The sequence below is a fragment of the Dasypus novemcinctus genome, chromosome 21 (assembly GCF_030445035.2).
Source record: "Dasypus novemcinctus isolate mDasNov1 chromosome 21, mDasNov1.1.hap2, whole genome shotgun sequence".
Taxonomy (NCBI): Eukaryota; Metazoa; Chordata; class Mammalia; order Cingulata; family Dasypodidae; genus Dasypus; species Dasypus novemcinctus.
Window position 1 is genome coordinate 59,344,352 of NC_080693.1, and position 22,893 is coordinate 59,367,244.

Below are 22,893 nucleotides of genomic sequence, written 5' to 3' on the forward strand. Positions count from 1 at the left end.
GCCTTAGTACACTCTCCGCGCCCCCGCCACGCAAACCCTAAAACCCCCAAATCCCCCAGCAAGGGCTATTTCTTAAATGACATCTTTTCCCAAATATGTCAGCAAGTACCACTCTGCCGGAGACGTCTGCTGGGGGCGGGGAGGGGGGTGACGAGCCTGAGCGGCGTGGGGGCGCGGGCAGAGGCGGCGGAGGGGCGGCGGGGCCGCTGGCCGGGGTCCCGGGGCGCGGCGGGGGCCGGGAGGCGGGGGCCGGCGGCGACGAGGCGGCCTGCAGGGAGCAGCCGCGAGCCGGCCGGGCGCGCCAAGCCCGAGCCCCAGCCGGAGCGGGGCGGGGGAGGGAGGAGCCAGAGCGGCCGCCGCCTCTGCCGGAGGAGCCGCGGGGCCGCCACACTCGCCCCCCGCCCCCCCGCGCTCACTCGCACTCACACCCGGGCGCAGGAGGCGGGCGGCCCGGGCCCCACCGGCCCCCCATGGACGCCCCCGGCACGGGGCGCTGAGACCCCCGCGTCGTAGCCCAGCCGGGTCCAACGCGCCACGCCGAGGTAAGGGGGAGGGAGCCGGGGGGGGGGGGGCATTAATATGCAAATGCTTCGCGATTGATTATGCAAAGCCGCGGGGCTCTCTAGCCAGCTCCCAGGCGGGCTGGGGGCGCCCTGAGGGTCCGCGCTGCCAGCCTCCGCCTTCCCCGGCGCGCGGGTGACCTGTCACAGCCCGGGAGCGTGCAACTTAACGCCCTGGGGAAGGGAGGTGCTGCGAGGAGGGAGGTGGGAGCGGGGGTTCGCCAGCGGAGATGGCGTCCGGGCCTCCCCCTCGAGGGCCCGCCCGGCCTCTGTCCGGCCAGTGTGCTGCGCATTCCCGGGCCGGCCCCGCTGCCGGCCGGCCCCAGCTCCCCCGCCCGCTGCGCCGCGGTTTGTTTACGGTGCGCGGGAGGCCTGCCCCCCACCCCTAACCTCCGAGGCCGAGTGGGTTTTGCAAAGCTGTCTCTGGCTGCGGAGGGCAGTATGAGTCCGGTGCGGGGTGGGCTTGCGTGGGCCTGGGGTGAGGGAAGTTACCCCCCACTCCACCCGCCTCTCCAATTGAACCTGGTTCGCTGGTTGCAACACCCCTAATTGCAAAAACACGGCGGGAGGAGGGAGCGTTGTGTGTGTGTGTGTGTGTGTGTGTGTGTGTGTGTGTGGTGGTGGGGGGGCGCTTGAGGGTCCCTAGGAGATTAGGAGAGTTGCAGGCTGGGATGGCTGGAAAAGAGGGAGGAATGGACCAGTGTTGTGTTTCCTCTCCTTTCTTGCACCCCTCCACCCCTAACAACGTGTCTCTGTCTGGTTCGGTGTGAGTAGTGGAGTGGGGGGGATCATGGGGTACTTGAGAGAGCCAACTGCTCCATGAGTGGGGGAACACAGAAGGAAAGCCAGTGGGGTGGGAACGCGCCACTCAATGTTGGCTGTGGCCCCAGGAGGGGGAGGGGATGAAGGGGGCTGTTGTCCAAGACGAAGGGGGAAGAGAATGTGACATGCAAACACAGATATGCCCACACAGACAGCCACATGCACAGCCGGGGGCACCAGGCAGACTCAAGGACAGGAGCTGGTGGACACACCCACACCAGGACAAGGGAAGAGGCAGGCTGCTGCTGCACCGTGGTGCTCAGAGGGCGGGACACACCCACAGAAGACCAAGAGCAGGGAGACTGACCCATGCACATACCCAGGCACAGGGTCACACGGAGATGCAGTCACAACATGGGGACAAGGAGGAGTCTCGCTCACACACATGCACACATGCATGAACACAGAGCATTTGCACACGGCTGCACAATTACAAAGACCCTGTCACTCACAGGCACACACGTGCCTGCATGAACCCACTCACACAGACATCATCGCCTGCCGTGACAGTTGCTGTCACTCAGTCAAACACAAACCCAGTTACACATCAACACATGTATACACAACTTAGCAACAAGTATTTTCCTGGACTCTCACCATGTACCTCTGCAGTTCTGTATATAAACCACCCCCCTGCTCTCAAGGAAAATTAAAATTGCCCGTATGAAAAGGCTTTAATTGCATAAATGGTGCAAGGCATGCATTCACCATAACACATGCAGTCTCTATTGCTTGTCATGCCACCCTACTAGATGGTGAGCCCCTTGATACATAGGAGAATCACTTGACCAGCTCTGGATCCACCCTTGAGCCTGGCACAAAAGGTGCTCTGTACACACTTGTTAATCGATTGACTGTGGGCACTCCAGACACAGGGGCACTCATTTGCACACAGGTTCAGGTCCATGCCAGCAGTGATGTCCTGACAGTCCCAGTTGCACACACTGTGTGTAGTCCGTGCAGTCTGACACACACCTAGATGTACACACAACACAGACTTTTTTTCTGAAGCTTTCTCCTCTAGGCTCACCCTCTGAGTCTTGAGGGGATGGGCTTTTTTTTTTCTTTTTGAAAGAGAATTAAGAGCAAAGAGAGTAGGACAGGGGGGTTCCAGAAGGCCGAGCCATGGACCCAAGCAGTGTCCAGTGACTTCCTAGCTGGAATTGGCCTCTCTGTTGGAAGAAGGGATATCTTGGGAGAATTGGCTCCTAGGGAGCCTCATCCCCGCCCTAAAAGCCAACCAGGGGGTCTAGCTGCCCCTGTGGTGGTTTAGTTGCCTGGGCCTTTTCTGGAGACACTCATTTGGCCCCAGTGAGTTCTTGTCTCCCACCATGAGTCCATCCCCTTTTCTCACCTCTGCCCTCCTGTCCAAACTTGGCTGCTTTCCTTAGGAGGCCGTATGCTGGTGAGCGTCTGTGTGAGCAGTGTGTATTTTTGACTTGGAATTTCTCTCTTACTCTGTCTCTCTGTTGCTCTGTCTTGCTGTGTCTGACTTTCCCTCTCTCTCTTGGTTTCTCTGCCAGTCCGTAACTTTCTCACTCTGTCCAATTACCCCTGTCCTTGTCTGTTTCTGCGACAGCCTCCTCTCAGAGCTGGGAACTGGCAGTAACGCTCTTCATACTTTTCCAGTTGTTAATACTCAAACTCCGCCCCACTGCCCCGCCTGCCCTGCCTCTGGGGTCAGCGAGAGGTTGGGGGGGGGGGGTGCTCAGCTGGCTGCTCAGGACATCCTGCACTTCCTTAGTGCTGCAGCTGTGGCCAGTGAGTTTGGGGGGCTGGGAATAGAGGAGAGTTGGGGGCGTTTACTACCTGTGTTGACCCCTCAGGCTGGCGGGCTTAGCAAGGGGACACAAGCTCTGTGGAAGCCCTTGGTGTGCAGGCTGCAGCTAGCTAGCTCCCAGACAGGCGGATGAGGAGGTGTCCCACTGCATTGCCCCCAGCTGGAAAACAATTGCCCCCATGGGCAGTGGCGGGAGTTGGCACGACCCGGCTGAGCTGGGCCCATGGGAGGACTCAGAACAGCCTTTCTCCACACCCCTGGCAGCTGAGATCCACCTCAGAGATGCCCAACAGCTGTGTCCTCTTTGCCCAGCCTCAGGCCTGGTTCTGAGGGTTCAGCTGCCCAGACCACGTGTGGGGGCCAAGTGAGGCCTGCTCGGCCATGAGTGCAGGCACAAGCCCAGAGTGGGCAGGAAGGGCAACTCTCTGGTAGATGGACTTTGAGCAGGGGGCACTGGTGCAGAGGCCCACAGCCCAGGGGGATCAAGTATTTCTGACCATGCTCCCCTCAAGCTTTGACCTCCTTGGATGAGGAAGCACTGGTAATTGTCCTATAGTAGGAATCCATGGGCTGTGACAGAAGGGGAAATTGAGGCTTGGCCCCAGCACATACATTGCTGGATGAAAGAACAAGGTCTTATTCCTCCAGCAATAATATGGTGTAATGGTGAAGAGCAGGGATTTTGGGGGAACTAGACTGCCTGGATTTGAATTCCAGCTCTGTGACTTGCTGGGCATAGCCTTGGGCAAGTGATTTAACCTCTTCCTTGCCTTATGTGTAAAGTGGGGATGAAGATTAAAGGAGTTTGAATATGCGGAACACTTTAAAAAGTGCCTGGTGGCTTGTGGGTCTGGGGTCCTCCAGATTTCCTGGAGAAACTATGTTGAGAATTGGATCTCCTAGATATCGCAGGCATGGGATTGCAGGGAGCGGGCAGTGAACCTTCAGTCTCCAGCCTCTGCGCCCTTCACATCACCTTCCACACACGTACATTTTGTAGCCTAGAGCCAGTGTATAGAAAAGGGTCCAAGGCAGGCCTCAATGCCCTCCTCCCCCTCTGCCCCTCTTCTTTTGGCTGCTTCTTAAAAGGAGCACTTGGCATCTCAGCTTGGGACACACCTTACTAGCTAGGGCCCTTGCTGAATGTCTGGGCATCACTGCATCTCTTTTGGGAAAAATCTGAGGCACTGGAGTTGCGGGAGAAGTAGCAGGAGTAGCAGGCCGCATATTCCCTTGAGTAGAGTGCAGAACCCAGCTCAGGGAGGAGACAGGGCCCTTCCTCTCTCTAGACCCCTTTTCCTTTCCTGGGGACCCAGTGTCCCAGATGCCTGCCAGTGCTCAACCAGGACCCAAGCCTGGTTGACAGATCAGTTTCCTCTCCCCTGAACAGAGGGGTATTAGTGCAAAGGGTGGTGGCAGAGGGAAACTGAGGTACAGAGGAAGGACCAGTCTGGTGGGTGTGTCACCTTGGGATCCAGGGTCTGAGTTAGGTTGCCTCTTCCCCGTGAGTTGGATGATGAAAACCCCCTCTCCCCCAAATCTCTTTTATTCAGCCCTCCCCTTCAAGGTGAAGCAAGGACAATGGGGGCTGCTCTGTGACAGGGCTCTAAGGAGCCCTTCCGAGTGAGGGGCTAATCTCAACACTATTTCTCAGGGCTGCAAAAGTGCTTGGGGAACTCTTGTGCCTCCTAGGGAGGGAGGCAAGCTTAACCATGATGGGAAGAGCACTGGCTGGGAGGTGGGAGCCCGGGTTTTTGCTGTTCAACACTTGTGTGACTTAGGGCCTGGGTTTTCCTCTGGAGACAGTGCCATCTGCCTCACTCTGAGCAAGGGCTGAATAACATAGCATTATTTATGGAAGGATGAGGGCCTTCCATGACACCTGTGCTCGGTAAATGTTACATCCTGGCATGGTAAGCAAGCCTGTAGGTTCTGCCCTCTTCTCCCAGGACTTGGCACACTCCAGGTTGGGGGACACACACATGGCCTGGAGCTCTCACCCAGGCATTGGGGCGATCGCCTTAGTGCTGCCTGCCTGCCTCCTTGGCAGGCAGAGGCTGGGGTGCCAAAGGGTCCTCCCTCTTCTAGGCCATTCCAGGAGGTGGCCTGGAGGGAAGGCTCAGAAGTGTGCTGTGGAGACACCAGGAGGGAGATGGAACTTATTGGTGCCCAGGTATTGCCAAGCTCGCCCCTGCCTTCGGGGTGCTCATTCAGTTCTGAGACCAGGGGCTGGGGGTTGAAGGTTAGTGCCAAAGGCACAGCTACATCCCCCAGCAGTGGCACAGAGCAGCCTGATTGGACAAGCCCCCAGCCCACCTCCTCCTCCTCCTCTCCTGGAGAGAAGAGCTCTAAGCTCCCGAGCCTCTGCTGCCTGTTTCATTTTCCCTTTTACTCAGGCATGGGGGCAGGGGAAGGAAGGGGGACCCGAGGCTTTGACGGCTGTCGGCAGTTTTGTACACAACAGTGAGTGGGTGTGTTGTGCGCGCACCCATGTGTGAGTGTTTTTGTGCATGTGTGGGCTGGGAGGGCTCTGAATATCTGCGGGAACAGGGTACCCGAGCCCTGCGTCTCTGCGCATGCGGCGTGAGTGTGTGTGTGTCTGCACGTGTCCGTGTGTGTGCCGGAGACTCAGCCTCAGCTGCATTCCCTCTCTCGCTTTCTCCTCACACACACACACACACACTCACACACTCACACACACACTCTCTCTCTCTCACTCTTCCCCCTCCCCCTTTCCCTCTCCGCTCCCCCCCCTGCTCCCCGCCCCCCGCCTCTGCCAGTTCTGCATGGGCGGGGCTTAGCTGCCCCAGCCCAGCCTTTCCTTTGCTCTTCGAGATTCCCTTCCCTCTGGGGCAATGCTTTCCCGGGCTTGCTGGCAACTCTGGAAGAAGAGAGGAGTGGGGAGGGCAGACCCCAAGCCCTATGCCCACGATGCCATCTGCAGCGAGCGCCTTGGCCCCGTGACACTCATGCCGCCAGCATTCAGCTGCCCCAGCTCCCAGCTCCGATTACCCGGCTGGCTGCTGGGGGAGGGCGGGGAGAATGTGCCATGCCCAGCGCGGGGTGCTCTGAGTTAGGGCTTCTTGGCTTTTTGGATCTCCTGCCTCCATTCCTTAGAGGCATCGGGGCAGGGGCCTGAAGTTCTTTGGGCTGTGGGAAGAGACTTAGCTCTTGAGCAGGGGTGTGGGCACAGCCATCCACCTGCGGGCATGGGGGATGGTTGTGTCTAGAGAGGTGACCTCTAGACCTGGGCACCCACCTCGGGACCTGACTGGAGTTGGCCTGGGGTGGAGGAGGAGGAGGGTGAGGAGAGCAGCAGGTGGGTGAGGCTGTGGGGGTGGGGAGCGCAGGCTTTCATGTTCATACTGGGCATCAGGCCGAGTCAAGGCTGTTGTTTGTAACTTTCTGTCTCTGACCTGCAAGGGGGAGTTTCCTGTTACATTCTTTTGAGAGGGGTGGGAGTCCTTTGCTCAAGTAGCCAATCTCCCCCTTTTGTCATAACCCCCACCGCTACCCCATTTTCCAGCCTCCAGGGTTCCACAAGCCAGGAGATCAGGCTTCTGGGTCACTGTCCTTAAATTCTAGAATCTAATCTCAGAGAAAGCCCACCAAGAGCGCTGCCCTCCTCCCTCCTTCCCTCCCTCTCCCCGCCCCACTCCCTCCCCCACTCCCTCCCTTTCCCCAGTCCCGCCAAGCTGGTGGCTCCGCTTCTATGTGCACTTGTGTACACTTCTCTGCCATCTCACACCTGCCAAACAGTACCTTCCTTCCCACCTTCACTCGTCTCTCCTGGCACAAGGACAGCAGAGTAGGGTGGGGCCGGCCTGTTCAGTCCTTACCTGAGAATGGAGCAGGGTGGAGGGTAGGGTCTAAGAAGGAGAGAGGTCCCAGTCCTAGAGGGGCATCTGTCCCTCCACGTGGGGCATGTGTTGCTGGCTACAGCCTCCACCATTGCCACCGACTCCCAGGGGCTCCCATGGGAACTCACGTTGGCACAGTGTCAGTGTCTGCACACAGACGCCTAGGTTTGCCTGTGCATGTCCACGCACGCACGGACATGCGTGCATGCGTGTGTGTGTGTATGTGTGTGTTTGCGTTCCAATGGCCTCCTGGGCTCCTTGACTTCATCATTCTTGGCTCCTGTGGTGTGAATTGGGGCATCAAGGCCAGAGAATTGGGACTGGATGGTCGGGGAGGGGTCTCCCCCACCCTAGCAGCAGGCAGAGGGGAAGGGGAGAGGGAAGTGTGAACCTACCCACAGCACTATTAATAGCCCACATGCCAGGCCACCAAGAACCAGCTGTCACCGTGGAAACCATTCCTACTCCCCCCAGCCTGGATGGGGTGGGACTTAGGCAGGGCACGAAGCACCCCCCACCTATCTTTCTTTGTTACCTTTCCTGCTTTGTCTTCCTCCTCCTTCATTTGTCTCTCCTCCCCTTTCCTTCACTCTACCTCACCCCTTCTCTCCCCCACCCCATCTCACCGTTTTTTCTTCCTCTCCCTCCATTTCATTGTCATCAGTGCCTCTACCCCCCCCACTCCACCCCATCCCTGGCCCATCTCTTTTCTTTCTCTTTGTTCTTCCCCTCTCCCCCATCGCCCCTTTAGCCCACTCCTCCTCAGTCTCCCCCTTTCTCACAACCTTCCGTGTGACTCTCTTTTTCTGTGGCTGGCAAGGGGAAAACTGGGCTTCAGAGCATTCAGGACAAAGGTCAGGGGCCTCAGAAAGGTGGGGCCCAAGCCAAGAGCAGACACACAGGGGAGTAGTACAGGTGGAGTTGGGGGCTAGATCCCGGAGGCAGGGTCCCCTCTGGCAGCCCCGTGAATCCTTGGGTGTGTCCCTTGGGACCACAGGACTGCAGAGCGGGACAGACCGACAGTGGGAACCTGGCATGCTGCCCAAGGATGCTTCATCAGCCTCCTGTCCCGTCCCCCCCATCCCAGAAGCACTTCAGCTTAATGAAATGCTTCCCCCTCTGCGGGCACCTTGCCCACACTGCCACCCGGCAGCTCTTATCTGACAAAGAGGGAGTGGGTGGCCAGGCCAGGCCAGATGACAGGTGGACCTTGCTGTCCTACTGTCCAGCCTAGACTCAGAGCCCCACAGCCCCACCCCCTCGGCCTCCTGGAGGCTGAGCCTGTATCTCTGCATCTCTGCATCTCTGCATCTCTGCAGGGGATATGCTGGATGGAGCTCAGGGACTCCTGGAGGAGGGGAGAGGGGCTGCCCTTCTGGGTGAGCATCTGTGCCCTACCCCCCCCTTCCCCACTGGCCTAACACAGGTTTACGTGGTCCATGCCCCCCCCCCCATGCTGGGCGCCCTGCTTGGGCTCTGTATCACCTCAGAGGCCCAGGCACAACTCTGGAGAGATGACAAGGATTCCCCGGGATTCTAGTCTTTCTCTAGGAGCCAGGCAAGGGTTCCCCAGGCAGTGAGGGCAGCACCTTGCTTCTGTGTCCTCTGTTGGGGCTAACCATAGCCTGACTGCACCAAACTGGCACCAGGGTACCATTCAGCTTGGCACAGTGGTGGGACAGAGAGGGAGCCTTCCCCACCCCCAGAGGGCACGTGCAAGCTCTTGGCAGTGCCCAGACACATTTGGAGTTAAGGCTGGGCTGGGGAGGGGGAAGGGAAAATAAACATGGCGGCTTAGGTTGGCACTGCCCCAGGTCTGCCCTGTAGCAACTGGTGGTGGCAGGGTGCTGGTGGAAGGGATGCTGGCGTGGCTGCCGCTGCTGTCCCTGCCCTGCCCGGCCCTCAGCTCCTAATGGCATTGCCATTCACCCTGGCCTTCCCTGCCAGCCCCCGGGGCCTGCTCCCCAGGGCCGCCCCTCTCTCGGCATGCCCACTCCTGCGCCTGCCTCCTCCCCTCCCCGGGGGCACTTGGGCCTCGGGCTGGCGAGTGGATTTTTCCAGCTTCTGTAAACAAGTGGTGGCAGCATGCCAGGTGGGCAGGAGACAGGCGGGGGCAGCACCGCAGCCAGGGTGTGCCAAGCACCGAGGCACAGCCTGGGGGGAGACAGGGAGACACCCAGCCCCTGAGAGACACACATTCAGATGCAGACAGACCGACTGAATGAGGCCTTGCTGGGCACAGATGGAAGTGGAAACAGAGGCGACAGATAGAAAATAGCCCTTCTATTGTCAGGCCCTGCCCCCACAGCTGCCTGGCCTGCTCCTCACTGCTCCGGCTGAGGGCAGCAGGCCCTGATGCCCGGCCCCTGGGCATCCCCACCCACTCCTCCTTCCCCCACCTCCACCCCTCAGGGCTGGCTACGCCATTATAAATTTATAACAGGAATTTCTCCACAAGCCAAGAAAAACTTGACCTACTTTCTTGACGGCTCCCTGGGCTAAGGCTCCCCACTCATTCCGCTCCCCCCAGGTCTCCTTTCCAGCCCCCAGTGCCCAGTCCCGGTCTGTGTGGCCATCAGAGGCAGAGTGAGCCCCCCTTCTGCACCCCTCCACACACACTGGGGCTGAAGCCCTGTCCCCTGCCCTGCCCTGCCCAGAGTCCCTTATCTCTCCCTTCTCCTCCCACCCTGGCTTCTTATCAGTTCCCCAAGGAGGGACGGGGGCCCAGGGGCGAGGTCTCTGGGGCAGCAGCCACGTGATGGGGGTTGTGTGTGGGGAGCTTCACCCTTTGTCCCCCTCCTCACGCCCACACCTGCCCACGTGTGTGCAGGCACTAGGCCACAGGCCTGTGGCCCGGGGCAGGGGACCACAGAGAGGGAGTGGTGGGCCCAGGTGACACTGCCTTGCGCTCCGGGTAGCAGAGCAAGGCCAGCAGCAGAGCTGGGCTGCTAGCTATATTGTGATCCCGGAGCCACCTGCCTGCTAGCTGTGTGAACCTGAGGAAATGATCAAGCTTTCAGACACTCAATTTCCTCATCGTAGAGTTCTGGTACCCACTTCAGAGGGCATTTACGATCTATGCAGTTGATGCATGCTCATTTCCCTTCCTCTTCCTTTTGACCACCCTCAGTCAAATCAACTGGGTAGTCTGGTCCTCAGACTGGGAAGTGTGGCCTGGGACCTTGTCTGGGAAGCTTTGGAGTCCCGGGGTAGTAACAACAGCTAACGTTTAATACGCTTATTAAGGGACCAGACACTTGATTAAATGCGAGGATTGAGACATGGTACATGGGTTGCCTCATTCTTTCCTTCCATCTCTCCCCATCTGTGGTGCTTAGGATGCACCTTTCCAATCTTACCTGCTGGACCTGCTCATTTAAGAGGTTACCCTGGTCTTCTCCCTTGGGAAACACAGCTGAGGCTACCCCTGTGCCTGCCCTCCATGCCTACCACCATCTTGTTGTGGGCCTCAGAAACCCAAAATGTTGCCACCAAAGGAATCTCACCTGCTCCTCGCCATGGCACCTTCTTACCCTTGCCTCTCTCTTCTCTCTCCAGGAACTTCAGGACAGGACGAGCCTCTGAAGCTACCGCTCCAGCCCCCAGCCAAGGACTCCCCACAGATTCAGCTTGCCACCCCCCAGCCCTCCCACCTGCCCCTCTCTGGGCCCTCCCACCGCCCGCCCCCCTTGGGGCGCAGGGCATGGTGTGAAAGGCCAGGCGCTGCATGGGCACCATGGGTGCTGTTCCCTAGGGCCTGGGCGGCGGGGGGTGGGTGGCCCGAGGGCGTGCCGGGGGGGCCAGCGTGCCCACCCCAGTCTCTTGGCGTGCTGGAGGGCATCCTGGATGGAATTGAAGTGAATGGAACAGAAGCCAAGCAAGCTGGAGTGTGGGTCAGACCCAGAGGAGAACAGGTAAGGGGTCTGGCAGCCTGGTTGTGCCACCTTCCAGGCAGCAGGCATGGTCACCTGGCTGGGCAAAGGGCCTCCCACATGAGAACTGAGCTTGGGCCTTTGAAGTACCTTTAGGGGACAGGTGTGAGGCCAACAAGCCTGCTACCTACCTTTGCCGAAAAGATGAGGTCATCTTCAGTTGGGTCAGAGCAGTAGGCACCTGGATGGAGAGATGCCCATTTTGCCGGCGGGATGCCATGCAGTAGTGTGACAGCAGACAGCAGGCTCATTGCCCCCTCCCTTGACTATGCTGGGCAGGCTTAAATGGCCCCAAAGCTCCCTCTAACATCGCTGCCCTCACCTGTGCATGGGGACTGCAAAGGTTTTGCCATTTTCCCCCTCCCCCCACTAGCCCATGTACCATCTGGCCACGTGTGTGTTGTCCACAGCCCTGGTGCATGCAGCATGACATTTTAGGGCATGTGTACCAGTAACTATGGGTTACAGCCCACGCTTCTATTTGGAACCTATCGGGAGCCTCACAAGCTCTTCCTTGTTCATGGGCAAGGGCGGGCACTACCATGGGGCTCCTCCCAGGAAGTGGAAGCACATGCCAGCCATGAAGGTTTTGCCCACATGCTGGGGAGGCGTCAGTCCTGCACACACAAGTCGGGATGGTCACCTGCCATCTGCATGGCCCTTGAGGGTCTCTGCCTCTCCCATCAGCTCCAAGTGGCACAGAGCTCTGTCCCAGTTGGCGAGGTGCCCCAGGAGCTGGGTACAGCCTGTGCCTATGGCTGGAAAAGGGTGGGGGAGGGGTGCTCTGGGGAACAGTGTGGCTGTTTCCTAGGAGACCAGATCCTGAGCCAGGAGGCAGAAGGCCTGGCCTGGCATAGCCCTGGGGCCCAAGACTGGGTCCCTGGAGGGGTGGAGAAAGTGGGTGGAACTTGCAGCTGGGTGGGGTACCCGATAGATATACCCACCCCTCACCTGCTCACTCCCCGCTCCTCCCCCTCCCACCAAAAAAAAAAAAACCTCACCCCAGTCGGGACTCTGAGAAGGAAGATCTGGCCTGTCGCTGTGTGGTTCTGACTTGTAGTCCCTGCACCTCCCTGCCCAGACTCCTGTGGATCTGGGAGAATCTGACCCTAAGGCTTGGAGAAAGGCGGGAATGCCAGTTTCCCGTCCCCCAGGGTGGCAGCCCCTCCCCGGTTGCCCTCCCCTCCCCCATGTCTCTGCGCCACCTTGTGGCTGTTCCTAGGACTGCAGCCAGGTAATCAGGATGCCAGCTCAACTAGGCGGCTGGGAGTTCCCCGGTTCCCCTGTTCCCCCAGGAGGCAGGAGGGAGACCTGACCCTCCAGCCTAGTCGAAACCAGGCAGAGGTAATCCCCAGGGGGCAGGGATCACAGGGCCATTTGTGACTGTGACCCTGGCCAAGGTCACTGTGTCAGTGTGTTGGGAGCTATATCCGGTTCCAGGAGGAGGGGCTCTGCAACATGCCGCATGTCAGGGTAGCTGTGGAGGGGAGGTTAGATCTCACATGCATGTGTGTGAAAGGGCTTATGTAACTGTGTGTGCTGGATTATGTAACATGTATGTGGAGAGCCTCAGTGACATATGTGTGCCGTGCCCAAGGATTGCTGATACCGTGAACGTAGGGGCCTTACCAGGCTCTGGTTCCAATGCTGGGTGTCACCGGGTACAAGTGGGGCCTCGGTTTGTTGCTCTGTTCAACGGAGGCCATGGACAGGGTGACTCTGAAAGTCCCTTACTATTCTCCTAATCTTGGTTCTAAGTTCTAGGAGCTAGGCACTATATGTTTTCAATCACATTGGGTTATTTAGCATGACCTGGAAATCAAGCAACACATTTGCCCTGTGGGGAGGAGGGATGGTATTATTAGGTGCCTATTCAGAGGGTTGTATAACACAGAGGCCTATCCCAGAGGTCATTTAACAACTTCGAGAATGTCCGAATATTGCACAGATATGTAGAAATCTTTATCACACTTGTGCACGAAGGCTCCATAGTTATTCATATGTGCTGGTGTTACATTACATACATGTGCATGTGTGTCCTAAAGATTATAAAGCTTTAAGAATGTCCTGAGGACTCTCTCAACGTATGGCATATACTGAAGGTTTAAATATGTGGGTATCCCGTGGATCACACAGCATGGGTGCTTAGGTTCTGTAATGCATGCACGCATGTGTGCGTGCGCACATTGGGACCCTAGAACATGTTTGTGCCCCAGCCAAGCCCCTTATCTCTCTCCCTTGCAGCTTTTGGATAACTGGACCCTTTGTCAGCTAACCTGGGAGTGGGAGGTAGAATGAAGACCAAAGACATAGAATAGAGGGAGTAGGGCTTGGGGAAGTGTATATGCCTCTTTGGGTGAGAAAGGGATTTCCCAAGGACTGCTCTGTGATTCTGCCCACTTTGCCCCATCCAGTGCCAGGTCACCAGATGGAAAGCGAAAAAGAAAGAACGGCCAATGTTCCCTGAAAACCAGCATGTCAGGTGAGCCCAGCTTCCTGTGCTCTTCCTTTCTACCCCCAACCCCACCCAACAAGACCAGCATCTTCTAGGGGCTGAGCATGCATCCGCAGCTCCTGTGTCCTGCTGGGAGAGCCTCCCAGAGGGCTTGGGATGGACTTGCCTGAGGGGGGAAGGGTGATGTGGGGCAAGCCCCAGCCTTTGAGGATCAATTAGGTTGGGTCTCCCATCACCCCCTTGCCTGAGGCCCCCACCAGAATCCTGGCCTTGGTGTAAGGGTTACATTCTCCTGGGAGGAGCTGCTGGCATTTGCTTCTCCTTTACCCCACTCCCAGTTCCTTGGAAAGCAAGGCAACAAGAGAAAAGCCCTGAATGGACATCAGAAGAACTGGGATTTTCCATAGCCTTAGGGGAAGGGCAGAACATTCGGTGTGTCTCCAGGATTCTACCTGGAGACAAGGAAGCCTCCAGGGAGACTGGGTTAGGGGACGGGCCAGGAAGGAAAAGCCATGGGATGGGAAAAGCAACAGAGTCTGGGGCCCCAAGCCATGCCTGCCTGCCTCCCTCCCTTCCTCCCAGGGTATATCCCTAGTTACCTGGACAAAGACGAGCAGTGTGTCGTGTGTGGGGACAAGGCAACCGGTTATCACTACCGCTGCATCACTTGTGAGGGCTGCAAGGTATGGACCAGCCAGCTCCTGCCCTTCCCCCACCACCAGAGCCCTCATCTCACTCCCTTTAAGGCCCTCAGCACCTGGCAAGACAGACAAGCTCTATAAACACATACCCTCAAGCCCACCTGGTACACCATCATTTCTCTTCTCACATTCATTCATTTGTTCATCCATTCATTCATGATCCCTGCTCTGCCACTCACAGGTATGTGACCACAAGTAAATTGCCTAACCTCTCTGAGCCCCAGTTGCTTCATCTATAAAATGGGGATAGAGTTGTTGTGAGAATTAAATTCGATGATCCACATAAAATGTTTAAAACAATGCCTGGCAGGTAAGAAGCAGTCAATAAATGTCAGCTGTCATTCATCCCTTCAGTGTTTATAGCACTGGGTTAGGTGTGAGGATGCAACATATACCCTGCCCTCAAGATGCTCACAACATACCAGAAGGAGATAGATTTTAAAAAAGCAATGATTTTTTCAAAGTATGATTGAGGGGCCACCTATAGTGCTAGTTAAAATGCAGACTCCCAGGCCCTCCCAACCCTACACAGAACCCTACACAGAACCAGGAACCTGCCTTTTAACAGATTCCCCAGCTGCTTTAGATGGACCTGAAAGGGTGAGAAACACTGCTGGTGGGGACTGGTGAGAGCACAGAGGAAGAGGATAGCAGGTTCTCCTGGACAGAGGGGGCAAGGTCAAAGACTTGGGGAGGCTTAATTAGATTTCACCTCAGTCATTTCAACCTGTGAGGCTTTTCCAGAATTACTACTTCCTGAAAATGTAAGACCTTCCAAGAAACAACATTATTTAAAAATTTGTTAAGGCTTTAAGTTCCCTTCTTTCTTAGTGTCAACTAAACCAAGACGACAGAAATTTAAGAGGCCCATAGCAGTGTTCCTGGAAGCAACACCAGCCTTAGCATAGAGCAAGGGTCCTTGTGCTCAAGGACATCTGAGTCCCCGGGGAGCATCTTGAAGAGGCAGATACCTTGGCTCCACCCCTAGAAAATCTGATTTAGTAGGTCTGCAGAGGGGCCCAGGAATCTGTATTTTTAGTAGGTGCCCTGGGTGATTTTAATGCATTCCAGAATCTGAGAGCTCAGACCCTGGGGTCTCATACCTGAAGCCCAGTTCTGGCTCTGCTACCCATTTACCCATATGACTTTGGGCAAGTAGCTCATTCTCTCCAAGCCTCAGTTTCCTAGTCGATATCATGGGGTCAGTAACAATTCCTATCTCCTAGGATTGTCATGAGAGTTACACAAGATGGTGCCCGAAAGGGCTTACAGTGCCTGGCACATCATAAGCATTCAACAGTTATTAATTCTTTGTACTATTAGTGCCATCTTAATTCTTGAGACTTTTTTCCCCCTTAAAGCCAGGACTAAGCCTAATAAATAGAATTGAAAATTTTCTTTTAAACCTGCTAGAGTTCTTACCCAATATGCCACTTCTTTTCTTTGCTTTTCTTTTCTTTTTTAACTGAAAATGTTTGGGGGTCAGAGTTTTTTTAGAGTTATTTAGCAATATGGAAAATATGGTGTTAACTGGACTTCCAAAGTTCTGTTCCTCAGACCTCAAGGCATCTCACACCATCCCCAGTCCCAAAGTCCTCATTCTTAATTTTGCCACCACCAATTCCCGCCCCAGCAGCCTGGGGGTCCGAGGGCATCTGATTCTAAAGCCATTGGGCCTGGCAAAACCCAGTGATTCTGAGCTTGCTGTGTCAAGGGGATGCCAGGTTCCCTCACTCTTCTCCCTCCATTTCTAGTGAACTGCATGGTCGGTTCAGGAAGGGGGAGGTCATGATCACAGCATGTTCTGTCACCCCCCCCTCCCCGCCTCGCCCCAGGGCTTCTTTCGCCGCACAATCCAGAAGAACCTCCATCCCACCTACTCCTGCAAATATGACAGCTGCTGTGTCATCGACAAGATCACCCGCAATCAGTGCCAGCTGTGCCGCTTCAAGAAGTGCATTGCTGTGGGCATGGCCATGGACCGTAAGGGGCACAGGTGGACGGGTGGGGCTAGGTGGCGGGGATGGGTTCAGAGCTGGCTGCTCCCTCCTGGGGTGCCGCCGGGCAGAGTGACAGTCCAGGCCAGGCTGACCACAAGGTGTCCCAAGTCTTGGTTCCTGCTGCCCTCATCCCTGGGGAAAGCGTGGGCCCTAGTGCGCATCTGCCTTGCACCACTTAGAGGGTCTTAGAGAGGGAGCTGTTGGGTGGAAAGAACTTGGCCCCTCCCCTTCCCCAGCACAGTGTTCTCAGGCTCCCAGGGAGGGCACCGCACCTTTGGGTGGAAGAGGGCACCTCTCATTGGCTAGGGAGAGGGTGGCATAACCCATTCGAGCGTGGCTTGATGTTCAGTGCTTTGCTCCTCTGCATCAGCCCTAATTGGGGTGTGGCCCTGTGATTGATTGGTCGTGGTCCAGGTTGTGCCCTGCAACTGCTTGATGATTTTGGGGGAGTCCCTTCATCTCTCCGGCCTTTGACTTCCCCAGACTGTACACCAGGAAGACTAGTTTCTGAGAGGGTTGTGGAGAAGGGGAACACGTGTCTCCCCATTGACAGTGGTTCTGGATGACTCGAAGCGGGTGGCCAAGCGCAAGCTGATCGAGCAGAACCGGGAGAGGCGGCGGAAGGAAGAGATGATCCGCTCGCTGCAACAGCGACCAGAACCCACCGCCGAGGAGTGGGACCTGATCCACGTCGCAACGGAGGCTCATCGCAGCACCAATGCACAGGGCAGCCACTGGAAGCAGAGGCGGAAATTCCTGGTGAGGAGAGAGGGGCGTGGGAAGAGCGGCCGCCAAGTGGCAGGGAGGGGGTGAGCCTTGGCTCAGTCTTGCCTCCTCCCAAAAGCCTTCGCAGTTAATCCAACCCAAGGCTGGTGTTCCCCATACCTTAGCAGTCTTGCTTGTGCACCTGCGTCCGTCGTGGATGTCGGGGTCCCACCCCTGCTGCCTGACTGGTTGCTCCATGAGAACAGGGCCTTTTCCTCACAGAATTTCCAGCAAGCAGGGGTGGCCTCTCCTCTTTTTCCTGCCCACTAGGATGGGAAGGAGGGGGTGAGGACAGAGTCCTGTCATGGTAATTTTGAGCACCTGCTGGGCACCAGGCATTGTGTTAGGCCCTGGGAAAACTGAGTGCCAAGTGCATGGTCAGCGTGGGAGCAGACAGCTGATATGTACATGGTGGGGGATGGCCGAGAGCTGGTGCCCAGCTCCCGGCGGAGAGTGCCAGAAGGTGGGGGTGTACTGTGAAGACCATGGGTTCTAGTACCAAGCAGATGTGAGGCAGGCGGCCTGGGTCCAAATCCTGGTTCTGTCACTGTCTGGTCATATGACCTTGGACTTATTCCTTAGCTGCGCCATGCCTTAGTTTCCTCATCTGTGAAATGGTGATAATTATAATATCTTCCTTATAGGGTTGTGGTGAGGATTAAATGAGGTAATATATGGAAAATACTTAGCCTAATGCCTGGCCATGTATTAAGTATTAATAAATGTAGCTGCTACTATATTACATTGTAATTATTGCTATGATTATTACCCCTACTACTACTATCGCTACTACTACTACTACTCTCATTGTTGTTATTACCAGACTCGGAATTCTGGTTCTGGCCTGAAGGTGAATGAAAATCCTTAGGGTGGGGACACTGTGTTCCCTGGGTCCGGTACTAGAGCCCCCTATTGCCCATGCTGTCTCAGAGCTCCCCCTGGTGGGCAGGGAAGCTCTGTGAGCAGTTAAAGGGGTCTGCATCCCAGCTGACCCGGTCTCTCCCTCTAGCCGGATGACATTGGCCAGTCACCCATTGTCTCCATGCCGGACGGAGACAAGGTGGACCTAGAGGCCTTCAGCGAGTTTACCAAGATCATCACCCCGGCCATCACCCGCGTGGTGGACTTTGCCAAAAAACTGCCCATGTTCTCCGAGGTGAGTTGCTGGTGGGAGGAGAGACTATTCTGGAAGGAAATCTGGGGCTGCTTCCCAGATCACCCAGGCCCTGCAGATGCTTAGCGGAGCAATTCCTGTAGGTCAGCATGCACACATGCACACATCCAACACGCACTCACTGACCTAGCTGATCCCTACGGAAAAGCCCGGCCCCAAGTGCTCAGCCTCCCCCAGCCCTCCTAGCCCCCGAGCCTCTGTGGCCATCCCAACTCGAGGCAGCCTGAAAACTCTCCTTATTTCCAAGAGCACTGACTTTGGAGACAGGCTTCCCTACTATGACTTGGCCAAGTTACCTCACCCCTGGGCCTCAGTTTCCTCGTCTGTGGATAATAACAGGCTCTAACTCACAGGCATGGGTGTGAGGTATCAATGCAGTAGCACATGTCCAAGGCCCAGTGCAAGGGCTAGGGTTCAGCCCACCTGCCACTGGCTGAGGCCAGTGGGTGCCCTGGCTGGCCTCCCTGCTCCCAGAGGGCGCCCACAGGGCATACTGAGAGGGGTGTGCTGAGGTTCCTGGGCCCTGCCACTCTGCAGCTGCCTTGCGAAGACCAGATCATCCTCCTGAAGGGGTGCTGCATGGAGATCATGTCCCTGCGGGCTGCTGTCCGCTATGACCCCGAGAGCGACACCCTGACCCTGAGCGGGGAGATGGCCGTCAAGCGGGAGCAGCTCAAGAATGGTGGCCTGGGCGTTGTCTCCGATGCCATCTTTGAACTGGGCAAGTCACTCTCTGCCTTTAACCTGGATGACACGGAAGTGGCTCTGCTGCAGGCTGTGCTGCTGATGTCCACAGGTACCTGCTGGTTGCCTGGGAGGGCTCAAAAGCTTCCAGGGGGCCGACAGCTGGGCTCACCCTCGACCTCCCACGCTCCTTCTTTCTTAGCCCGACAGTCTCTCTCTCTGCTCCTCAGCTTCTCTGTCGCCCAAGCCCACCTCTCTGTTTCCAGTGCCACCTCTCTGTCCCCCAGGCCTAACCTCTGTCATCCATTCCCCTCTCTTTTCCAAGCCCATCGCTTGTCTCCCAACCCCTCCTCTCTGTCACATCCTCCTTTGTTCCCCACCCCCCACTTTATCCCCATCCCTGTTGTCCCCACCCCTCCCAGTCTCTCAGTTCCCTCTCTTGTCCCCCAGTCTTCTCTCTGCCCCTCAAGTCTTCTCTACCCCCCCCACACTTCAACCCCACCTCTGCCCCCCAGTCCTCCCCTATCTGCTCTCTCTCTTCCCAGGCCTGCCCTCTGAACGTTTACTCACCCTTCCCACCCACCCAGTACCCTGCCCGCTCCTCTCCCTGTGGTGTTCCTGCACCCATGGCTCAGTCTCCAGCTTCTCTCAGCCTCGGTCTCCCCCTCCCCCCCTCCCAGTCTCTCAGCCACTCACCCACACACCCTTCTGCCCCGCAGACCGCTCGGGCCTGCTGTGCGTGGACAAGATCGAGAAGAGTCAGGAGGCGTACCTGCTGGCGTTCGAGCACTACGTCAACCACCGCAAACACAACATTCCGCACTTCTGGCCCAAGCTGCTGATGAAGGTGACTGACCTCCGCATGATCGGGGCCTGCCACGCCAGCCGCTTCCTCCACATGAAAGTCGAGTGCCCCACCGAACTCTTCCCCCCACTCTTCCTCGAGGTCTTTGAGGATCAGGAAGTCTAAAGCCTCAGGCGGCCAGAGGGTGTGCGGAGCTGGTGGGGAGGAGCCTGGAGAGAAGGGGCAGAGCTGGGGGCTGAGGGAGAACCCCACACCTCTTCTCTCCTTCCTCTCATCCTTGGATAGAGTCTGTTCCCACACACGCCCCAACCCTGTCTGGGTCCCTCCTCAGAACCTCCAGCCCTGGGACAGGGCAAACAAATGAACTTGCTATGAGAAGGACAGAGTGGGAGGCCGGAGGGATGCGTGTCCTGCAGTTCCCAGTATCCCCTCTAATGAGGTAGGGGAAGGGAGGGATTACTAAGAGGGGCAAGCCATCGTGACCGTAGGGGAAGGAGGAATGTGGGATGGGGAAAGATGCCCTCAACTCACCCCTACACACACGAGAGAGAGCACTCCCCCCCAGTTCCTTGGCCAAGGTTCCCCCTCCAGGCTAAGGGCCTCTACTTCCCCAGATGCCTGGGTGCAAAGAAAGGCTTGGCTTGGCTCTTCCCTTGGGGGTTAAAAATTATAGTCACTCTAACTGCACTTTGGAAACCAAGCAAGGGGGAAAGAAAATAAATGAAGAAAAACTAGACAGAGAGAAAAAAGACAAAAAAAGAGAGAGCTAGCGATAGGAGAGAGAGAGATGATATTAAGTTATTAATCGAGGCTGGCCCGAGGGGAGGACCCTCCCCCACAACCCCCATGCACTTTGAGAGCTACCCCTCCTCCCCCTAAATCAGAGAGAAATGCACCCCCCCACACCACCAAATCCCCAAGGGTAGGGCTGCCGGTCAGAGCTGGGAGTTAACACAACAGGGTCCTGGCCACCCTTCCCCCTTGCCTTGTCCCCTCCCTCTGTGCCCCTTTGGCACCCCCTGCCCCCACCCTAGTACTCCCTCTGCTCTCTGCCACTCGTGCCCGCTGAGTTCCATCTACCTCTCATGCTGGATGCCAGCTGGCCCCTCACCAGCCTGCCCTGCTGCCCGCACAGCTCCCCTTCCAAGTGCCCAGCCTCGGGGGCCTCTCCGTAGCCCCCCACCCCTTCCGCACCTTGGCACCCACACAGGAAGGACTGTGGCTGAAGCTCCCCGCCCTCACATCCTGCAGTATTAGCTACAATCCAGATGCTGCTGCACTGGGGGTCTGGGGTAGGGGTGTGAGTGGCTCCCCGGGCCCCCCATCCTTTGGGACCCTGTTTCCCAGCTGTCTTCTGGGCCCTCTCTAACACCTCTGCCCTCCTTCTCTACTCCCACTCAATGCACTAACCCAGACTCTGGGTGGGTGGACGGGCACCGTGATGAGGGTGCTTAGGTAAATGGCACTTAGTTGGGGCCCCAGGGGAAGGGGCAGTTGGTGCTCCTCCTTATTTCTTTGAAGCTCTTTAGGCCAGGCACCCCTCTGCCCCAGGACCCCTTTCCCCTCTTCTTTTCTCTAATTCAGGGACTTTGGCTTGAGGCCCCTCCCATCCTCCCAGTGAGGAGTGCTCCCTTGGTCTGCACTTGAGTGAGCTGCCCCCCTCCTCCTCCCTTTGGCTGTCACCCACTCCTCTGGGTGGTGGGGAGACGAGAGGGGTGAAGGAGCAGAGCAGACCAGAGGGCCCCAGGCTCAGGGCTGCATGTCGGCAGGGATGGATGGGTGGACATAGCTGCCCCCGGAAGCCATGGGGAATGGGGCAGGGTGGGGGGAGGGGTGCCAGGGCTTCCTGCGCTTTGCACTATTGAGGGAAAATGTCTTAAGCAGTGGGGAACCTGCCACCTCACCCTGGCCCTCAGCCTGCCCCAGCCCGCGCCCCCACATGCACACATACACATGCGTGCTCACGCGCGCCAGGAAAGGCAAGGCTGTGCCCTCAGGCCACCCTGCTTCCCTCGCTGTTCAGGGTTCAGGTGTTCCCACCGGGTGGAGGACCTGGAGGAGCATCTGCCCTCACCTGTGCATGTGACTGTCCCACCCCTCTGGGGCCCAAGGGCTGCCCCTGCTGTCTTTGTCTCCACCTTCTCTCTCTCTCCTGGGATACTGATTCTGTATTACTCCAGTCCCATGGGCCAGCCCTCTGATACCTTCCTCCCGCCCCTGGGGGCCCAGTGGAATTCCTGACCTGTCTGCTGTCACCCAGTCCCACCTTTCCCACTCCCATCTCTCCATCCCTCTTCTCAGCCACGAACACGGTGGAGAAAGGGCCTTGAAGAGGCTCATTCTCTTCCGGCATTTTGGGAATCCCCAATCATATGAGCTGTGATCCCCCACTCCGCCCTCCGCCCCCCACTCCCAGTGATATGGGGTGTATGTCTGCGATTCTCTGTGTGAATGTGAGTGAGTGCACGTGGTGGGGGAGGAGCCAGGGAGACTCAGGAGCGCCACGCACCTGCTCTAGAGAGGCAGCTGTCCCAGTCCCTGCTGCAACTGGGGGACAGGGTCCTCTCCTGGGGGCCATTGGTGCTAATGAGGGGGATGGCCTTGACATGGGTGCTTAGCAAGCCTTTCCCAGTATTGGCCCGGGGCACTAGGGCAGGCAGGGTGGGGCAGCAGGTGCAGTATTGGTGGGAAGAGGGGTCACTGAGAATAGGATGAGGGGGCAGGCCAGGACAAGGGGGTGCCAGAGCCATGACCACTACCCCGCCCCCACCACCGCCTCTCCATCTCAGTATTCCCCCCCTCCCATCACTCATAACACACATACCTCATCCAGCCTCCTCCCTGCTCAGTCTTGGGGAGGGTGGGGGAGGAAAAGCCCCCTACCCCTTCCCCTGGTGGCGGGCCTACAGGGCTGGGAGAGGGCAGGGCGTGTGATTGAGACACCGTCCATAAGGGGGACAGGAATTCCTGCCCTGGGAACTCCTGGGTGGGGGGAGGGGGACACTGCCCAGAGGCGCTACTGAATGTATGAGAAGCTGGTGCTGGGGTGGGGGGAGGGGGGTTGTGGCCAGAAACAGGGAAGGAGATAGGTCCCTTCCCCAGGGAGGGGTGGGACTGGTAGGGGTGACTTGGGGGCCTCCTACTCCTGCCCCACGTTGACAATCAGTATGTCTGTCATGTGCGATTTTTCACCCCGTTGTGTTTTGGGTCAGGATTTTAAAGAAAGATATTTTTATGGTAATTGTTGCTCGTCTATTTTACTATATATTTATGTAATAAATATATGATGAAAATAACCCCCTTGGGCAACCTCCCCCCTTAGACTCGTGTGCTGTTTCCCTACACCCTCCCATCT

At 57.2% G+C, this 22,893-nt stretch overlaps 1 protein-coding gene across 1 annotated transcript; it reads left to right on the plus strand.

Annotated features, from left to right (window-relative positions):
- Positions 1–351: 351 nt before the first annotated feature.
- On the plus strand, positions 352–22,834 carry THRA (thyroid hormone receptor alpha). Its single transcript, XM_058284176.2, has 9 exons — positions 352–542; positions 10,581–10,936; positions 13,369–13,436; positions 13,992–14,092; positions 15,946–16,093; positions 16,664–16,869; positions 17,885–18,031; positions 18,587–18,845; positions 19,453–22,834. The coding sequence occupies exons 2-9, from the start codon at positions 10,884–10,886 to the stop codon at positions 19,701–19,703; spliced, it is 1,233 nt and encodes a 410-aa protein (XP_058140159.1). The 5' UTR covers positions 352–542; positions 10,581–10,883; the 3' UTR covers positions 19,704–22,834.
- Positions 22,835–22,893: the final 59 nt, after the last annotated feature.

Coding starts and splice junctions, on each gene's coding strand:
- THRA (XM_058284176.2), top strand. CDS start 10,884: ATGGAACAGAAGCCAAGCAAGCTGGAGTGTGGGTCAGACCCAGAGGAG. Junction 10,937..13,368: donor TCAGACCCAGAGGAGAACAG/GTAAGGGGTCTG, acceptor TGCCCCATCCAG/TGCCAGGTCACCAGATGGAA. Junction 14,093..15,945: donor TCACTTGTGAGGGCTGCAAG/GTATGGACCAGC, acceptor GCCTCGCCCCAG/GGCTTCTTTCGCCGCACAAT.